Consider the following 20,694-nt stretch of genomic DNA (forward strand, 5'->3'; position numbering starts at 1 on the left):
AGATTTGGCAATGACAGTAATGCTGTTGGATTTTAAAAGCAGTGTATATGGTTTGGAAGGGGCATATTTTGAGCTTTGGTATTGGACTGGATTTTGGCTGGTTTTATTGGCCATTGGGCTGGTTTTGATAGGCCATTGGGCTGGTTTTGTAACAAGACTTTGAAACCCTGAATTTGGTAGCATTGTGAGATTCAAAGACAAACTACATTTGAATGAAAAGTCAAAAACGATCACACTCTTCATAGCTTTTTTTAGGATGTGTTTCATTTGTTTTCTGTGCGTGTCATCTTTGTATTGTAGCCAATTAAATTCTGGAATATCAAAAAAGAAATAGTAGTAGTGGTAATGTGCAAGATTGTCCTCTGTTTAATAAAGTGCATTCCGAATTAGTTTTTTATATGTTACTTTGTCCGCAGCATGCCATGGTAAGCTAGAATTATATAGCTACATTTTTCATACCCGCTGTGGCAATGTTATGATAATGTTATCACTAAAGGTATTTTTTGTACATTAACAGGTAGTTAATTTTTGTGACTAGAGATTTCCCAAATAAAAAATCTAGTTTGTTTGCCAAAAACGTTGTATAGCAGGTTATTTTTTGCCTGTGCAAAGGCATGTTTTTTGTTTTTCCTTCGACCACTGACTATATGTTACTCAAGGCTGACAAAGGTTAAAAATGTAATGTTATCTAATTTTTTGTTCCAGCTTGCTGAAGATCTATCCCACTGTGAAGATGAGACAATGGTTCCAGTACTGACATCGAAAAAAGCCAGTGAATTACCAGTGAATGAAGTTGCGTGTTTGTTGCAGGTAAAAGTTGAATACCCCTTATAATAAAATGTGATGAGGGAAAATGTAGTGAGATTTTGGGACTGACTTGCACTTTCTCTAATGTCCTGTTAAATTCTGTTTCGTCTGTGTGCTGCTTCATACTAGGGTAACACTGGAGGACATATCATATCGCAAGTTCTAAGTAATGATAAGCTGTGCAAGGAACAATTACTCTATTGAAATTGAACAGATAAGCCTTTTCTCCAGCTGCTCAAATTTACACACCAAGAAGCATGTTACAAACACACAAACACATCCTTCTAACATCATGAAAGACTTTCCATTCAGTGTTTGGTGAGTGTCGCCATAGTTTGGACACACTGCTGCGTTTCTTCATTAATGTTCTCCCCCTGTTGTGTCGCCCCTCCAGGCTGACCTGCAGTACGGCTTGACCAACAGTGAGGTGGCCCATCGCCGTGCCTACCATGGCTGGAATGAGTTTGATATCAGTGAAGATGAGCCACTCTGGAGGAAGTACATTTCTCAGGTGAGCATGGGTTCGAGGTCTTACTCCGAAACCCCCTTTTCCTCTGGCTTGCGAACCCAGGTTTTTCCTGTTTCCTTTGTAAGAAATGGGCATCCACTGGTTAATGTACCTGGGCACACCTGTCTGGAGGTGGGTCTGACTTGGTAGGTGAATGCCTACGTCTGTACTTATTTGGCAAAAGGAACCTGGTATTAATTGTTTACTGTACATACTGTGTGCTTTATGTGGCAACAGCTTGTGACTGATGAATTTCCTGGAAATGCTTGCCATGGAGGCAGGCTATTTAATTTGGTGTATCTTAGAGGCTAGGTAGCGAGAAAGAAGCAAAATGTCAAGAATAGTGAAAGTTTTTTGAGTGTAAGTCTTTATAAGGGAAATATAATAAGGCATGTCTTGTATAATAAGGCAGTTCACCACTTTGATATACCATTGAGATACTTTCCTACATTTTCAAAGCTTCAATGTTTTTTACATTCACTCTAAATTGTCTGCCGTGTTTTGCAGCAGCTTTTGAGACATGTTTGCTCCTGTTTTGGTGGGTGTGCTCGGACTTTAACCAGAAGCAGCGGGTAATGAATTTATGAATCAGTGTCACATCGTGCACAATCGTCCTATCAGTAGTACCAGCACTCGGCAGCCAAACATTAAATGCAGCATGTTACAGTTTAGAAAATAAACTGCAACATGCGGCTCATCTCAGAAGCCCTGTAACGTCATTTTACTGCCTATCGTTTCCCTGAAGGAGGCTTCCCACTGACGTCAACATGTTGAGCTGCCAGTTAAGGACTTAACGTTTTTAACCAGAACTGAATTGTCTTTTTGTTAACGTGACACAATGAAAAAATGTTTTAATTGGTGGTTCTGGTTTTTCCGGCTTTTATTGGATTAGACATGCTTATGACTTTACGAACCACAGTAAAAATACATCTAATTTAATTACATATGTGCAGTATGAGTTTTACAGTGTAACATACAGTCATACGTTTTTTTTTGTTGCCAATTCCCCTGACTTCATTTCGTAAATTATACCTTTCCAGAAATATTCTGTAGTATGGCTCTTCAGCAATGGATACAGTATATGCTGAATCTGCAGTCTCTTGTGCAAAAAAGTAAAACAATAAAAAAAAAATCAATATTTAAAATATTAATGGTGAGGAAATGATGAAATTACAGTAATCAGTTAGATTCCCCTTCCTTAATGGAAGAGAAGGCATGAGAAATATGGTTTCCAAATCCATATGAGTGTTATTGGAGTACATGGTAATACTGACCACAATATAAATTGCCTCGATTTTGTAAAAGCCTGCTGCAGAGCTGCCTGCTACTTTTTGGGGCCTTCTTCCCATTTAAAGGCAAAAAAGCTATGAACAGACAGCCTTGTTACATAGAATTAACATAGAATTGGATTTATCCTGGCCATCAGTGACTACAGGATAGCAGTGCCCTGGATCTTGGCTAAATGTAGGCTTTGTTCCATTTTGAAGGCAACTGCCTACTTGGGCAGCTACTTCGTCGACCAAGTAGGCAACTGCCTTTGGAGACAGCTACGTTTCTTAGCTTCAAGTTACTCTAGCAAATGGAACAGCCTATGAAGGGAGCGTATATGTCACATTGGCTAGGTATTTGGGCTTAGCTTATATTCGACAAGTCTGCCCATGTACACAGCATATAACTTGGTGTGATCGCTAGTTAGATCGCATTTCCACCTGTGTCAAATAGATGTCGAACTAGCTAGCCAGTTCAGTTACCAAATAAAAAGTTTGCTTGAAATGTATACCTTTGTCCCTCTCCCTTTTTTTGTTGTGAGGACTAGTTGGCAAGCTAGAAACGGAAAGTGCCACCTTACGATAATATCTATTAGGCAACTACCATGTTGTCAGGAGCTCACTCACCCACTTGCTCGAACTTGTATCCTTTATCCAGTTTTGCCAGTTTGGTCTGTGACAATGTCCAAAAGATTCACTTTCGATAGGCGTGTGAGATGTCTGCTAAAGATGTAACATTATTTGTTGCACAAATGTGATTATTCAAGTCACAACGTATTCCTAGTCACCTGCAGTGCGTTGTATATTTCTCACTGCATTTTCAACAACATATAGCCTACACCCAGCTTGCTGGCTATAAAAATCAATTCTCATTGTAAGCAATAAATAATCTTAAAAATAATAAGCTCTGAACATTTGTCATCAAAATACAGAATAGCAAAAAAAAAAATTAATAATAATAATAATAGCAAAACAAATAGCAGCGCTATACATAAACGTGTGAACAGAAATCAATATAGATACTTTTCCAGCAGTCAAAACAGTTTTACTTATTTTGCTCTAGCTTCTGAATTCACACATCTTGAAACGGTAATGTGATGCATGCGTGTGTGTGTGTGTGCGCGCATGTGGGAGAGATTTACCCTTCAAAAATCATTTCAAACCAACCAGCCATAGTGTTCACCAAATTGTGTTGCCCCTTATTCTGAAAGGGAATGCTGCCAGAACAGGTAATTTTCTGTGTCATGATTGGAAGCTCGGTGCAGTTGCGTCCTTTAAGCACTGCAAATTGGGAAGGCTTCTCAGGGGACCATGTTTTTCACTTGCCCGCCATTAAATGCAGCACAGAGCCTGACCTTTCATCTGTGTTGATGCTGCAGCACAGCGGATGTACCCATTTCTTTTCAACTGCATTACACTTTTTGTGTCAGAATCAATTTTCCTCCTGAACACTTGATCATATGTTAACTATGAATGTCAAGCTCGCTCAAAGCGAGAGCTGGAAAAACAGATTTATTCTTTTTTTGGTAAATTCTCTGCAGTATTTTTAGCAGTGTGAAAGTAGCACACAGCATTAAGCCCCCCTCTGAGCTGCCTCACTTGTTTTTTGTTTTTTTCCTGCTTTCTGCTTCATAACAATTTCATCCTGCAGTTCTAGACTGTTGCTTTTCCTCGTTTAGGCACAGGATTATGTGCCACTGTGCCTTAAGTTAAACTAACAGTAGGCTACTAGTCAGTTAAATAATGTGTGTAATAGAACACACAGGTTGCCACACCATATTGCCACTATAAAAACTCCCTCTCTTTCTCTCTCTACCAAAATATAACATAAGTTGTGTTTTCCATTTGATTTGTCAGTTGTTGTGCATATTGTGTTTTTGTTTTGTTTGATCAACTTTATTGTATAGTGGATGCAATGCATTTTAATACAATTTTGGACCCAGCTCTGCACTCTCTTGACTTAAAAAAAAAAAAAAAAGATTTTTTGAAGTGCCCTGAACTGATGTCCCCCGTACATTACTTTTGTAATGTAAGGCGGACATTAGCAGTAAGATTACATTAATTCTAGGCTGAGTTTTTCCCTATATCCTCATGCTAAAATCTACTGTAAATCCACATTTTAAAGCTGATATTTTAAAAATGTTCTTCCCGGGGGGGGATGCCCCCGGACCCCCCTAGGGGGTTCACATCTTTGTCACCTTTTTCACCCCTGATGAGTTTGCGGGTCTGATTACAGAGTCAAAGGAAATAATCACATTTCTGTAGTGTATTTACCCTAAATGCTGGTTGCCAAAGACATAAAAATCTATGAACATGAATCCCCACGCAAATTAGCACTAGTCATTGTGCAATTCTCAGCTGAGGAAAATAACCTGCTTTGGGTCCCTTCATATATTAAATTGCAGCTTGTGAAGAGGCCTGGCATTCTTCATGTACAGGAACAGGGTTGGTCCTTTGGGTGTCACTCCGTGCCATCTGACGGTAGTAGGAAATATTACGCTGGCTGCTGCTATCATTTCTTTGTCTAGCTAGTGACCCCAATGGGATGATTGAGACATTACAGTCTTTTTAGAATGGATTTGCTTAGCAGTCACTGTTACCCTGGGGCCATAAATTAATGTTCAATTTGGAATAAACTGAGAACATTCTCTTATTTTGGAATACCACCATGGCCAATTTACCTCATTGCCTTTGTCAGGATTATTTGATGTAATATATTTAGTAATTACAAATTAAAAATCCCTAGTCCTGGATTATTGTGAGTAAATATTAAGTAGAGGTAGGCTTTGGACATTTTACGAAATGGAATTTGCTTTTTGTAGTAGAACAGCAGATCGCTGTCACATTGAAAGCGTTTATGAAATATCACTCATCAAAAATGTCATCTGTAGTCTTAGTCTGAACTGAGATGGTGGGTGAACCTCTATCCAAGCAAGCAGATATTTCCAGGGCTACAGCTGAATGAGCCAGGCGGTTTTCAGCAGGTGGTGCTGCTACCACACCACAGCGCTGAGTGACGCCCCTTAAAATGCAGATTTCATTACGCAGTGCAATAGATATCACGGCAGTGATTCCATTCACCGACACTGTGTGGGACACTATCCTTTCTTACGCCCTCCTCTCCTCTGTTTTGTACAGTTTAAAGATCCCCTCATCCTGTTGCTGCTGGCATCCGCTGTCATCAGCGTGCTAATGCGACAGATTGACGATGCCGTCAGCATCACCGTGGTAAGGGCAGCGTCTCTTGCTTTTGTTTTACGTTCCTTACGTTTGTATGTTTCTGACAGACTTAACCCTCTTTCTTTTCCTTTTTCCCGAACAGGCCATTATTATTGTTGTTACTGTTGCCTTTGTTCAGGTAAGGCCATTTTCCCATTTCAAATGCAGTTCTGTTTACTATGGTGTCAGTATAAAAAGAGACATTCTTTGAAATAATAGATTCTTTTTTTGGAGGGACACTTGTTCTGAAATTAGACCAGAGGAAATGCAGAACTATAGTGTGTCTATGAGACGCATCTCTCTGGAGAACATTTGCGAAGATTAGCTTGATTGGCTTGATCTGTGGAGAGCGCTCCTGCTCCGGAGGTGGCCTCAGCTCTGCTCGCTCTGCTTTGCAGGAGTATCGCTCTGAGAAGTCCCTGGAGGAGCTGGGGAAACTGGTGCCTCCTGAATGCCACTGGTGAGTGGTTCCATCTCTGCCAGTGGCTTTGGATTAGACAGAGCAACACATAAGAAGCACAGAAGAAATGCAGCACATGTGTATACTACTATGGTTTACTGCTGTCTCCATTGGGTTCATTTTTAAAGGACACAGGCAGCAAATGAGTGGTTATACGTCTACATACGTATACAAGGCCAATACATCTCTCTCTCTCTCTCTCTGTCTCTCTGTCTGACTGTCTGTCTGTCTGTTTCTCTCTCTCTCTCTCTGTGTCTCTATCCTCCATCTGCTGCGGCCATATTCAGTGTGCGGCAGGGGCACATGGAGCACCTTCTGGCACGTGAGCTGGTCCCAGGGGACACAGTCTGCCTGTCTGTGGGAGAGAGGGTCCCAGCCGACCTGCGTCTCTTTGAGGTACGTTCCCTCCAGTCTGCCCGCAATGTCTCCCATCCTCCTAATGTTTTTTACATTCACTAATGTTTTTAAGAGGAAATTTTAGATCGTTACCTGTCTAAAACTATAGCCATGGAAACAATGACAAAGATGAAAAATTGCATACTGGTGATGTGTAATTTCTTGGTTATTTCAACCACTTGGAATCGTTTTTATGTGGTACAGTAATGTAGCGAGCATGCAGAATAACTAATTTACCAATACACCAGAGTACACAGCAGTTCCGAAGCTGCTTTATTTGTTCTTTCAAATGGAGGATTATGAGAGCATTTTGAGCACTAGCTTGAATCTGTCTCTGGAGAAGTCTGTTTCAAAAATAGAATTTGGTCTTAACCGCAGGTGAAAGTGACCTTCCTCAGTGCGTAACTATTCCCTGTTCCAATTCACCCCTCTCAGGCGGCTGACCTGTCGATAGACGAGTCGAGTCTAACAGGAGAGACCGCCCCCTGCCCCAAGTCCTCAGCTCCCCAGCCTGCAGCCACAAATGGGGACATAACCTCCCGCAGCAATGTGGCCTTCATGGGAACTCTGGTGCGCTGTGGCAAAGCGAAGGTACTGCCCCTGCCCCTTAAACAGCAGACATAGGTTACTTCACTGATAGAAATTTCTAGAATATTGGGTACATATTTGAAAAATATTTCACCTTTTAGATGTATAACAGTGTTGAGTAGGTTTTTCTTCAAGAACTGTGCTGAGAGGAAGATGGTTTGACACTCCTGTTTGTAGGATTTGCTGTTTTACATAAGAATCGACTTCTATTTTCACCATTGCGGGTATTGATACTAAGCCTGTTAATTTGTTTTAAAACCAAGCCTATAAGCCACTACTCCACCACCTCTTTCTCTGCCAATAACATTTTCATTTTTATCATTTTGACTGAATGCTCAGTGCTCAAACGATAAGCATTTTGAATGCTCAAATTTTAAATTTCAATGCTAAACTACCTGTCATGCATTAGAGAGGGAAAGAAAAGGAGATTAGAGAAAAGTACGTACTCCACAGTGAGGAAAAACAGTACGTTGACTTCTGAGTTTTGTCCTTTGCATTGTTTTTGTAGGGCATTGTCATTGGAACTGGAGAAAACTCGGAGTTTGGCGAGGTCTTCAAGATGATGCAAGCAGAAGAGGTATGTTATCAGTTTTTTTAAAAACTGCTTTTGCGCATATTCAGGAGCGTATATAGTGACATTAAACTGATGTGGTCGCATGGATTTAACGTGGCAGGATATTTTTGATTTCAGCTTATCCTGTTCAAAAGACTGAGATATGTTTCTTGTATCATAGTTCATTATTGTGTTTTTATTTTAATTTAACAGGCCCCAAAAACCCCTTTACAAAAAAGCATGGATCTTCTTGGAAAGCAGCTATCCCTCTATTCTTTTGGTATCATAGGTAAGCTTTCATGTTCTAAAATGGTGTAAATTATACTTAAACTATATATGGGTATATTTGTATGTATATAGATGCAATTATTAGGAATCACAATATGGAAATTTTGGCACCGATATCAATAACTGTTATCTGGCTGCCCGTATTGGTCGATACTGATAGCTGCCCTGTTGTACTTTACCGCAGAATTGTAACCAAGAAGTAAATGAGCAGTGACACAAACTTATTAGTTTTATTTATCAGTAAAATATTTTAACTTGCTTACTTTATTATTCAGCACTCTGTATTATGAAGCTTGAGCTCAAATCTCATCTTGGGGCCAATAGACATAAGTTTGTTTTTTTAGGCACTGGTAAAACACCAATATTATTGCATGTCCTTAAAATTATTCATATGTATTTTTAATGTGTTAATTTGTCATTAGTACATGTCTATAACTTGTCCGTTCACACTTCTTGACCTTTTGATCTGACTCCTTTCCTGACCTTTTGAATGGGTTCCTTGCCTGTTTCAGGAGTCATCATGCTTGTTGGATGGCTTCAGGGAAAACATATATTAGATATGTTCACCATTGGTGTCAGGTAAGACATTCAAATATAACAACATTTTCCCTCTTTTCAAATGTACAACTGTGTATGTAACAGTGCAAACAGAACATGATTAGGCTGTTAACATATGTGTTCATGAATGGCAGCAGGATTGCTGACCCTTCTGGTTGGCTTTGACTTGTATGAATTTGCTTATTGGTCAAATGCTGGTCTTAGGACAATGAGTGGCCAATCCTTAGTAATCACAGAGTAGTCATAGAGTAAGTAGTCATGGAGTTTCCCCTTTCAATTTTGCACTTAACCACTTGATTTGAATAATTACAACTGTAACAGAGGCAATTTGCCAATTTAACCAGCAGGTCGAGCTCAATGAGTTGTTTTTTAGGATTTGTTTAGAGAGCTCTGGAGGTCATGTCGGATGTTAATCCTCCAAAGGTAGGACTGGGAGACTTAATGTGGATACAGATATAATATCATCAGCTGTAGCCTCATTTTTCACTTTCATAATTACGGATCTGTGTAGTTTCAATTCTGTTTTCTTCCAGTTCTGTGTTTTGCTAATATTCCAATGGTTAGTTACTACATCAGTGGGTTTTTTAAATTAATTGTGTCACATAACTCCTTGAGCACCATATTTGTTTCTGGTTTGAGAAACGGTCACAGTGACTGGATTAAAGGATTAATTTATGGAAATTAAGATGGATGCTGTTATTCAAACAGTATAGGGGGATGGGATGATGCCAATTATTTAAACACTGAAATATCTCTAAATGAACTTTATTTACTTGCAGTTTGCAGTCACTTCTTGGTTGGAAATTGAAAAACACCACTTGGGTCAATGTGATCGCAATTAATGAAAAAAACCCACTGATGTAGTTACTGACCATTGAAATATTAGCAAAACACAGAACTGGAAGAAAACAGAATTGAAACTACACAGATCCGTAATTATGAAAGTGAAAAATGAGGCTACAGCTGATGATATGATATCTGTATCCACGTTAAGTCTCCCAGTCCTACCTTTGGAGGCTTAATGTGAGCAAAAGTACTGTATTCCAAAGAGCATTTATTCATACTGTAAAGCTCAACACCTTTGGGAAATTGGATGAAACTTGGGGAGTGTGACTATTTCACAGGGTTCTGCAGCAGTTACATGGAGCTCTAATAGGACAGGTTAAATGTATGCCTTGCCGATCTCCTTGCCTTCCCTACTACTGATCAAAATAGAGGTGAAATAACTTCAGGAAAACAAATTTGGTTATCGTTAGTGGAAAACGTGGTTATTGTAGCTAGCTTATGTTCACATACAAGTTCAAATATGTCAAGTGGTTGTCGTGGTAAATAACATGAATAAATTTGGTAGTTCAGTAAGCATTTGATAGTTCAGTAAGCCTTCAGTAAGCATTATTTTTAACCAACCAAATGGTTCATCATTGCCAGTTCCAGAAGTATGCTAGCACCAGTCAGCCTGAAGGAAGCACAGGCAGTTAACACAGCTGACCAGATGCTTTGTCAGAGATTGAGAGTCTGGAGCTGACCCCAATACCAGCAGTTGTTGGCCTTGTTCAAATGCCATTCATAGGCACGTATACAGTGAATCACACCCTTATATGAGTTATGGGAGTGTGTTGGGGGTGGTGATAGGGTTGGGTGAGAGTGCATTGTCTCAGTAATTGCCATGCTCCCCACAGCCTGGCGGTGGCAGCCATCCCAGAAGGGCTCCCCATCGTGGTGACCGTCACACTAGCGCTGGGTGTTATGCGGATGGTCAAGAAACGCGCCATTATCAAGAAGCTCCCCATCGTTGAAACACTGGGTATGCTGGCTCATCAACTGAGCTCACAGACAGTGCTGCTTCTAGCAACAGGCTCTTGAATACTAATGCATGTAATCCGTTCTTTCTGAGATGAGTACACGCAATACAAAGCAGTCAAAGGATATGGCTGTATAGTGTGTGAAACAGCAGTAAGTTCTTGTATGTATGTCCCCTGTCAGAAGGTCTCTGGTATTTTTGCAGAGGTCCCAAGATGTCCACTTTAATGATTGTCTTTTTTTATTTATTTATGCATGTTTTCTGATTTATATAGTGGTGTTGTGATTAAGGAATTTATGTTGTAGCCAGACCATTGAAGGATGGATTCCCATGTAGTTCCCAAGAAGCTATTTACAACTAAATTTCACCTGTTAATGTCCAGCTGCACAAATGGATAATGTATGCAACATATGCTCCTTATGGTTCCCTGGATAAATGCATAGCCCCTAGAGATAATCATGATATTTATTTACTGTTTCAATGGTGTCCCCTTATGATGGAAATCACAGGTAATATAGTAAAACTCACAAAATATTTTGTGTGTCCGTGTGTGTATGTGTGCTTGCTTGCTTAATTGAGTGTAAACATGCTTTATTCTGTGATGAAATCATACTGTATGCTTGAAAGTTCTCCTTTCATTCTTCTACAAGATCAGGCAATATATAACTTTCAGATTAATTCCAACATTTTTTGGGCAACACCGGGGTAGCAGAACCCAAGTTGCCGCTCCTCAGTTGCACCCCTGGTTTGTCACGCTACGGGCTGCGTGGAGGGAAAAATTACAGTGATTACAATTTCATGCTCCATTAGCTGCCGAAGAAACATGGCCCAAACCCAGAAATCCTCTAGCCACTGCCGGCACGGTCTTCCTGCACTGTGCCTGTGAAACGTGATGTGCTAAAATAAAGTTTAGGACACTGCAGTCCCATAAGAACACAATCCAATGGGGGGTTAAGGGCACCTAGGGTTAGGCACCTGTTGTTCAACATTCTTTAATGTTTATGTCTAAATATAGCTTTGCAGTAGTTGGTATAGTATGTGCTTGGTATAATAATATCCACATTACTATGTCGTTTTGTAGTGTTTATTCATATTTATTAGTATAAATATGGGTTTTTATGTCATGCTGGTACTTCGTCCTTGAGCGTAGCAGTCTCAGAGCGTGGTTGCCATTAATTCAGTCTTGTGTCCTGTCTGTCATGTGCTTGGGCTGTATTTGAGACAGTAGGGCATTGTATTGAATGGGCGGTTTATTTGTGATGCCTTGTCTCTGTTGAGCTGTTTGCATTGCACTTTGATTTGTCCAACCTTTTGTGATGTTATAAAATACAGTCCTTTGAAAGAAGTGGGTGGGGAAGGGCGGAGTAGTGAATGTGTTCTCTCTCGGGCCTGTTCTCTGTGGGTCTGTGCCTCACTGCTGGTGCTGTTGGACGCTTCGTCTTTTAACACCAGGTCTGCTCTTTGATCATACAGGCTGCTGCAATGTGATCTGCTCAGACAAGACGGGGACCCTGACGAAGAACGAGATGACGGTCACTCATCTGTTCACCTCCGACGGGCTCCACGCAGAGGTAAGAGAGACCGGGCAGAGCATGATGATGCATGCATGATCCCGGCCTGGAGCTCGTCCTGTTTCCACACTGGATTCCAAATTTGATTAAAAAATAACTGGGTTTTAAAATGGCTGTATTGGCATAAGTCTGGTTTAAAATATGTTAGAATGTATTTGACCAAGAAATGCTTGTAAGTGTATAGTCTGAAGGGAAATGGCACATTGTTCACTATAAAACATCTGTGCAGTGTGGGATGTTTCCTCAAGCACTGTTAAAAACGCTGTTTGAAGGGAGCCTTCATCGTCCATTCCCCGTTTGAATGACCCATCATAATATTAGGCTTGTCCCATTGCCAGAGTAATGCTGAAACCACACTATATGCGGCGCCGCCGCGCGGCAAAAATTCAACTTTGACCCCCTCGCCGCGTCGCGGTAACCAATCTGATGTGATATAATGATCCGTCAAGTAAATTGTCCCTATTTTTTTCTAATTTTAGTTCCACATTCTATCGTTCCACAATGGAGGACCTAACTCGTAATTTCCACATCGGGTTTCCCGACTTAATAAAATCTCCTACAGAGACACTGATAAGAGGAAATAGCGTGGAGAAAAGTCGGTGGCTCTGCAATGTAGTTATCGCCGTTAGCTACTATCACTGTCCAGTCTGAATAAAAATCATTTTTGCAGTAATCTAGCTCTGAAAATGTTAATAAGCTGCCTAGCTAGGCTAACTAATGTGTAGTAACAACAAACAATAACAAACAAAAAAAATCTTCCTAATGTATTAGTTGCTAGTTGTTCGTTTCTACCAGCCACCTAGCTAGCTAATCAGATACAACTTTAAAGGAATTATCTGGCTAATTCGTCAGACAATGTTTTTGTTGTTGGTTGTAGACATTAAACAGCCTAGCTAGGCAGCTGACTAACATCTTTTAGATCTAGGTTACTACAAAAATGATTTTTATACAGACATGACAATGAATATGAAACACGATATTAAACCCGGTCAACATTTAACGAACACAACTGTCTGTCAAATATAGGTGACACGCCCACAAACAGCCGATTGTGGGGACGCGGCGCGGCGACAAGCGGCCGTTGCCGCGTATAGTGTGGTTTCAGCATAAGTGTCTCCAGAAACAAGCCAGCAAAGCTGTACTGTTATTGCCCCATCCTCACAGGTCACGGGCGTCGGCTACAACAACGCCGGAGAGGTTCTGCTGGACGGAGAAGTGGTCCACGGCTTCTCCAATTCATCCGTCACTAAAATAGTGGAGGTGAGTGTGGACACTGGCTGTTCTGACCATGTGAGCTAAAAACATTAAAAGCTAAAAGAACGATGTTCCAATCACAAACTCTTTATTTTCCGATCGTCTAGGCTGGCTGCATCTGCAACGATGCCGTCATCAGGAACAACACACTCATGGGACGTCCCACAGAAGGAGCACTCATTGCCCTGGCCATGAAGGTAATGTGTCTGTCTTCCACCATTGACTCTGGGCTAGCCAGTGGAGGATAGACTTGATATGCATATTCATGCACATGTCAGTCCTGTGCTTTTCAAGAAAATTAGCCAAAATGCAAGATTGTGGTAATGATTGGACTTATTAAACAATTCTAAAAAATCAATTCACAAAAATCAGTGTGAATTGTAGTGAATCCTCTGAACAAATTAGCAATACAGACAAATAATCGGTTTCATTGGTTGCTCAGTGGGGCCCATGAGAATTGAACGGAAGGAAGTATTTGCTGTTCCAAAAACTCGGGGCAAATTCAGCAGGCACAGTGTGACACTGCTTTTGGGATCTTGAGGGGCTCAAGGGGTGACTTTTATATAGCAGTATATTTCTGTGGTGTTTTCCTGTGCCTGTTTTTACAGAGGGGTGGGAGTGACTGCTCATACACTGGTTCGGCTTTTTTAGAGCAAGCTGTACACAGGGTTCTACGGTGGTTGTGGAGTGTTACTAATATGATTTGGTGGTTTTGTTTTTTTTGCTGCAGATGGGATTGGAGGGGGTCAATCAGGAGTACATCCGAAGAGAGGAGCACCCTTTCTCCTCAGAGCAGAAGTGGATGGCCGTCCGCTCTGTCCACCAAACTCAGCAGGTTAGCAGAAATTCAGATGAATGGAAGTCAGTCTTTGCAACAGTGGATGTAGTGCAAGTGAAACTGTTGGCAAAGGTTTGGTGTACATATTCAATTTGTACTGAGGTTTTCTTATTGTTTGTTTTTCTCATGGTTATTTTTATGACAAAATCAAAGGACAAACCGGGAACATACTACTTGAAAGGTGCCTACGAACAAGTTATTCGCTTCTGCAGTTCCTACAACAGCAAAGGGGTGACACTGCCGCTGACCAGCCAGCAGAGGGAGCTGTACCAGCAACAAAAGAGCTACATGGGCACAGCTGGTCTGAGAGGTAGGTCATTGATCTGTTGCATAATAATTAAGGTTCTGCTCTTTCTGCATTCAGATTTGGTTGCCTGAAGTTCCACTGAAACCCACTATGTCTTTGTGGCCACTTTTTTAATACTCAACACAGTCCATTGGCTATGATAAATCTGTGAATAATTAAGTTTGGCTTAATTATTTGGCTTAATTATTCACAATGCATCGTGAAACAAATTACTGCTTCATCTGAAAACACTTCACTCAATGCTGTAATTCTGACAATGGAGGCAACAGTCTCATATTAAACGATTGTCTTCTCCAGTACCTACTGTACCTAGTGGAATGTACACAGCGTTAGTCTGTACAAATAGTGTTTATTTCCACGAGGCAACATCCAGTCATGTCAGAATAATGGGTTAATGAAACAACAATATTTAATGCCTAAACATAATGGATGGCGTTAGGATGACGTTTATTTGACTGGAGAGGTCTTGGTCCCAATCATGCAGTGCTGGCATTTGCGTCGGGATCTGAATTGGGAACTCTCACTTTCCTGGGACTTGTGGGCATCATCGACCCCCCCAGAGAAGGGGTAAAAGAAGCAGTGGGCGCGCTCGTCAGCTCGGGTGTGGCCATCAAGATGATCACCGGAGACTCCCAGGAGACCGCTGTGTCTATTGGTATGTTTGTGGTCTTGCCTCTCTGTGTCTGACCAGTCAGCCTGGCCTCAGATGCACCCCCCAGACCATGCATTTCATTCTGTACCTACCATGTCTTGAGCATGCTGTTTTCAAGGCTTAGTGATGAATGCCCATGTCAGTGGTACACAATTCACATTACAGCTGCCTTCAAAACAGCTTTATTTTCAACCTGCTGCTACTTTTATGTTTCAATGCTTTACATTTTATTTAGTTTTAATATGGTATTCAGATCTTGATGTGGTTTTATCATGGGTTTTCCATTGTATCATCATAGCAAGCAAAAATGACAAGTGAACTCACACTTAGTCTGAAGTGGAGGCGTCTGAGACGCTTGCACTGACTGTGCCTCCCGGCCCCTGTGCTGATGAAGTGTTATGTTTTCTGATCCTCCTGCAGCCAGCCGACTGGGCCTGTATACCAAAGGGTCCCAGTCCCTCTCTGGAGAAGAAGTGGACCAGATGGACATTCAGCAGCTGTCACATATAGTTTCCCGGGTATGACGCTATGCATACTTCAGTCTTAATGCATGCAAATATACACTGTATGGAACGCATTGACATTCGCGCACTGACATGCTGGGACAAATGGGTGACATAGTTGGCCACAGACAGAGAGACTGACGGCTCATAATGGTCCTGGACACAGCAGCAAGCTAATTATGAAATAGTACTGTGAACATCAATGTGAGAACAATTAATGTGATTAACCTAATCAATATGTTACTTTGAATGTTATTTGACCCCTTGTATACCCCTTTCAAAAATTAAAAGTAAAGTTTTTTTTTTTAATCCACGCAAAGCTTCTTGTACATCACAAATGATATAACATTGTAACATCTGTTTAGTAGTCCTCTTAATGTGTGTGTGTGTGTGTGAGAGAGTGAAAGTATGCATGTTTATTTGCATGTGGGTGAGAGAGCAAAGATATGTGTGCATGCACACGTGTGTGACTGAGAAAGGGTGTGAGCGAGAGAGAGGGAGAGAAGTGTGTTTGTGTGTGAGAGAGAAACTGAGTGGATGGATGGAAAAATGGAGAGATGGTGGATGGACGTATTACTATAAAGATGAATATGATTCAAGATAGAAATATGGGGGGAAGATGCTGGAAAATCTGTTTACGAAGATTGATGTATTTGTAGACAGATATGGAAGGGGTAAGAGAAAGAGAAAGGGTGAGAGAGATAGCACTCTTAGATGGGCCGTTGCTGTGTCCCAGACAACGTTCAGCCCAGGCGACGGGAAACATTTGGGAAACGGGCTGCCTTTGTCTGCGTTTCTGCAGCCAGATGGGGAGGATAATGGTCTTTTTTGTGCATTCACAGATAGTGGTATTCTACAGAGCTAGCCCCAGACACAAACTGAAGATTGTCAAGGTGAGCTGTGATCGTTGTCAGTTGCCATGTGATACTTCCACACTGCACTTAGCTTAGCACTACCATGGAGAGAATAATACTACTGCTTTGTTGTTCTGGTCTCATGAGCACCCTGTGTCAATGAATATAATGGCAGATTATTGATGTTATTTTCTTTAATTTCTCATTAATGAAAGGTCTCCATCATGTCAGTGCTAATTGTTTTTAGTGAAATAAATTGTTATGGCTGTTAATGTATGCAATTCCTTGGACTGTGGCTGAAAGTAAATAAACTTTCAGTGAAAAGAAAATAAGACAATAAAATCTGTCTCAAATATATATTTGATTATTTTTCTTTTTTGAGTGTTTAACATATTGTGTAAGACTATTCCAAAATGTGTACTTGCATAGTACTTCCACACTCACTAATATGGTGAATGTCTTTATGTTACCAGTCTATACATCTAAATGCTTTTCCTCTGATTTTATCTTTTTTGTTCTTTTTAATCGTTACAGCCTTTGCATCAGAGGACATTTCATTAATTTCAGAAAAAGAATTTCAAGCACAGACTGTAATGGTTCAGGTTGATAGTACGTTTTGCTGTGTTACAGTGCATACGGGGGTAGAAGTGTAAACCTGTGTTCTTTCCCATGCAGTCTTTGCAGAACATCGGTGCGGTGGTGGCAATGACAGGGGACGGGGTCAATGATGCGGTGGCCCTTAAAGCCGCGGACATCGGGGTGGCCATGGGAAAGACGGGGACAGACGTCTGCAAGGAGGCAGCTGACATGATCCTGGTGGATGATGACTTCCAGACCATCATGTGAGCAGAACTGATCTCCAATGGCCAAGGCCTGAACTCCAAGGCCCTTTTCACCTGAACGCCTCATGCCTGGGTTTTTAACATTTCCATCTGTCAGATGTTACATATTATAAAAACGTGCACACGAGGGTCACATCTTTAACTGTAAGTTTATATGTGGCCAGTATAAACTAGTGATTCTTTCTGATTGTTTTTTATTGTTGCTTTAACAACATGGCCTGCAATTTGATTAATATAAACAATAATTATTTTCTGTACTTGTGCATCACCACATGTTTCCAGTCACTGAAATTCACCAAACATGCACATTGCAGATCTTTTCCATGAATATTCTCTGAGTGTGAGCGCGGAGAAAGAAGAGTGCATGTATCCACGGTTTTGAATAATGTCAATACAATGTGCGCAGTTTTGTGATGCCAATGAAAATTATTGTATTACTCTCCTAATATTCTTAAACGAGGAGAACCATGTGAATATAATATGATGTACATATATTCATTTAATAACATTGACGTAGAAGTTCTTCATGCACTGTTATTATTATTGTTATTTGTGTTTTTTTGTACAAAAAAATAGCAAAATACTGGTATTGACAGTATAGGCTCATACACCCTTTGCCAAACCAAATGCCGCAACAAGCCTAGTGAATGATTGTTTTTTCCAAAACTATTTAGGAAATTTTAATTAGTGCTTGCATTATTGGTTTTCAACAGGTCAGCCATTGAGGAAGGCAAAGGAATTTACAACAACATTAAGAATTTTGTCAGGTTTCAGCTCAGCACGTAAGTTCCCTAGCTTTGCATGATATTGTTTGTCGTATTTAAGTGGATTATTTACGTTTTTGTGAATATGTTGGTTGGCCTAGACAGTTTTTGTGCGTGATAAATGCTGTTTTGCATGTTTCTGACCTGCCAGCTTTATAATGCCAGCTTTACAGGCCAAAGCTGCTTGCACAGCAACGTTGTTCTTCAAAAAATATTTTTATAAAACATTCAATATTATTTTCACTTGAACAATTTGCTATGATGCTTGCAGGCTTAGGCAGCTACGCTCCAGAAAAAAAATCTATTTATGTGTATAGCCTCTGGAAATGTTGCTGTACCTGCAATTGTAAAGCCACCAAGTCTGGCTTTACAAAAACTTCTCTAAGTACCAAAAATATCCTTCATTGAACACTAAAATTGTCTGGGCCAATCATAATCATACGCTTAATTTGAAATACCAATAAAAAACCCAGATGGCAAAATATCCCTTTTAAGCGGCACTATAAATGTAACAAAAACAATGTATTAATAGCAGTAATTTCACAGTCTGAATAACTGTGTTTTCATTGTGACTTTCCAGGAGTATTGCGGCTTTGACTCTAATTTCCTTGGCTACTTTGATGAATTTCCCTAATCCCCTAAATGCCATGCAGATTCTGTGGATTAATATCATAATGGACGGACCGCCAGCTCAAAGGTAACTCACATTGGATAGCACATGATTTCTAGGGAGAAAAACTGCGGGCTTTGTGCTGTTTTTAAGGCGGATTAGTGATGTTATGCTCTGTTGTTTTCCATATCCTCTACCCCACCCTCACGCTGCCCCTCCCAACACCTCCCCAGTCTGGGCGTGGAGCCAGTGGATCTGGATGTGATCCGGAAGCCTCCGCGTAACGTAAGAGACAGCATCATCACCCGCAGCCTGATTGTGAAGATTCTGGTTTCGTCTCTCATCATCGTGTGCGGGACCCTCTTTGTGTTCTGGAGAGAGGTTTGTGGAGCGCACACTTATATTATACGTTGCTTCTCTTTCTTTATTTTGACGTTTTATCCAGTGCTGCTATCTTTTGTACCCTGTGGATATGGTGGACTAATGCACTTTCAATTCTCCAGATTGTAACATTCCTCTTGTTCTTGAGTTAGTACAGCACATTTTTCCTTTTACAATTTCCATTGTATCACATAGCAGATACCCCTTTTCAGGGTGATGGTCAGTGTACATGTGAGAGATTTATACAGTTGCAGGCATAAAAACTAGAATACTTAACTGTTTCCACTGTTTAATTAGAACTTCAGTAAATTGCTGATTAATTGTTTCTTTTATTCACTGGTGATATGTGTTCTGTTCTGATTGTATTTTTGTGTTTGTGAATTGTTTTGATGTTTGTTGCCCTGGGTTGAGGGCTTCTGCCATGTCAACAGACAAGATGAAAGTTAACTGCCGGGAAGCCTTAACAAAGCAGACATTTCATTAAATGTTTTGTTCTCTTTTAATAAGTGGATTGTATTGATATAGAAGCAAACACACTGAGGGCTGGGGGTGAAGGCAAAACCTTGATATCATCCGGCCTGTAAAAGGCCATTTATTCCCATGTTTTAACACACTTTAAGTTGTTGTGCTGTGAAAGTGTTCAAACCCAAGCTTTTCTGGGCCCCCCGGCAGCTGCAAGACAACGTAATCACCCCGCGGGACACCACCATGACCTTCACCTGCTTCGTCTTCTTCGACATGTTCAACGCACTGAGCTCCAGGTCGCAGGTAGGACGCCTCGGTGTTGGACTCAAACAGGAAAGCGCTGCGTGCGTTGTGTGCTTTTCGACTTTGACCGGAGGACGCATTCCTCCACTAGGGCTCTGATCTTAAGCCCGTGTCAATATTCCACTCCCAGTGGATACATTTCAGGTCAGCTGTGAAAAGTTTTTGTTCGACAGATTGTATTGCTTGTAGTCATGACAAAGTTGTGTTATTATGGCCAATCGGATCAATCGACCTTTTGTCTAAATTTGACAGAATGGCAAGAGCACCTCTTCCAGGAGGAGAAAGAGATTCCGAGTGGTTCATGCTTTTCAAAAAAATATTTTGCACTACTATGTGTCTATTTTTATGGAATAAGGGCACGCCAGTAAGCAGTTCACCACAATCACAGTTACCTAGTGCATTAGTGTGATTCATCCTGACTTGCAAATCAGGTAACTGTGATTTTGGTGTTCTGCTTACTGGCATGCTCTTATTCCATACAAATGGACACACAACAGCAGCGCGAAATATATGTTTGAATAGGCATGTAAACAGCCATTCTTTGTGGAAACCAAGAGGTGTTATCTGAATGCTTAATTTGATACTGGATAAGGTAGAATGAAGGCAAACTTGCAGTTGGAGCTCTCCACTGATCCCTGCGTGTCACCCTCTGACAGACCCGTATGGTGCATGAGATGGGCCTGTGCAGCAACAGGATGTTCTGCTATGCAGTTCTGGGCTCCATCATGGGCCAGCTGCTGGTCATTTACTTCCCCCCGCTACAGAAGGTGTTCCAGACTGAGAGCCTCAGTATTTTGGGTAAGACCAGACCACTGCAGTCTATGGTGGGGGGTTATTGCACCCTTTTTTCAGCACCAAAATGGAGATCACACTGTGTGCTTTTTATTTATATATTTATTTATTT

The 20,694-nt window shown here is 40.9% G+C and overlaps 1 protein-coding gene across 2 annotated transcripts in view; it reads left to right on the plus strand.

The window, feature by feature from the left end:
* The window catches only part of atp2c1 (ATPase secretory pathway Ca2+ transporting 1), a 43,811-nt gene that overhangs the window by 20,823 nt on the left and 2,294 nt on the right, over positions 1–20,694 (plus strand). For both annotated transcript variants that reach the window (XM_064344274.1, XM_064344284.1), the window contains exons 2-26: positions 706–810; positions 1,202–1,318; positions 5,722–5,811; positions 5,906–5,941; positions 6,201–6,262; positions 6,550–6,658; positions 7,094–7,249; positions 7,755–7,823; positions 8,013–8,088; positions 8,600–8,666; positions 10,325–10,449; positions 11,920–12,017; positions 13,182–13,277; positions 13,379–13,468; positions 14,002–14,106; positions 14,263–14,419; positions 14,901–15,071; positions 15,489–15,586; positions 16,414–16,464; positions 17,101–17,267; positions 17,981–18,049; positions 18,612–18,728; positions 18,875–19,022; positions 19,695–19,790; positions 20,447–20,588. In XM_064344274.1, the coding sequence (XP_064200344.1) occupies positions 706–810; positions 1,202–1,318; positions 5,722–5,811; positions 5,906–5,941; positions 6,201–6,262; positions 6,550–6,658; positions 7,094–7,249; positions 7,755–7,823; positions 8,013–8,088; positions 8,600–8,666; positions 10,325–10,449; positions 11,920–12,017; positions 13,182–13,277; positions 13,379–13,468; positions 14,002–14,106; positions 14,263–14,419; positions 14,901–15,071; positions 15,489–15,586; positions 16,414–16,464; positions 17,101–17,267; positions 17,981–18,049; positions 18,612–18,728; positions 18,875–19,022; positions 19,695–19,790; positions 20,447–20,588 (2,617 nt within the window). The remainder of the gene's footprint in view (positions 1–705; positions 811–1,201; positions 1,319–5,721; positions 5,812–5,905; positions 5,942–6,200; positions 6,263–6,549; positions 6,659–7,093; positions 7,250–7,754; positions 7,824–8,012; positions 8,089–8,599; positions 8,667–10,324; positions 10,450–11,919; positions 12,018–13,181; positions 13,278–13,378; positions 13,469–14,001; positions 14,107–14,262; positions 14,420–14,900; positions 15,072–15,488; positions 15,587–16,413; positions 16,465–17,100; positions 17,268–17,980; positions 18,050–18,611; positions 18,729–18,874; positions 19,023–19,694; positions 19,791–20,446; positions 20,589–20,694) is intronic.

The sequence above is a fragment of the Anguilla rostrata genome, chromosome 1, assembly GCF_018555375.3.
Source record: "Anguilla rostrata isolate EN2019 chromosome 1, ASM1855537v3, whole genome shotgun sequence".
NCBI classification, from domain to species: domain Eukaryota; kingdom Metazoa; phylum Chordata; class Actinopteri; order Anguilliformes; family Anguillidae; genus Anguilla; species Anguilla rostrata.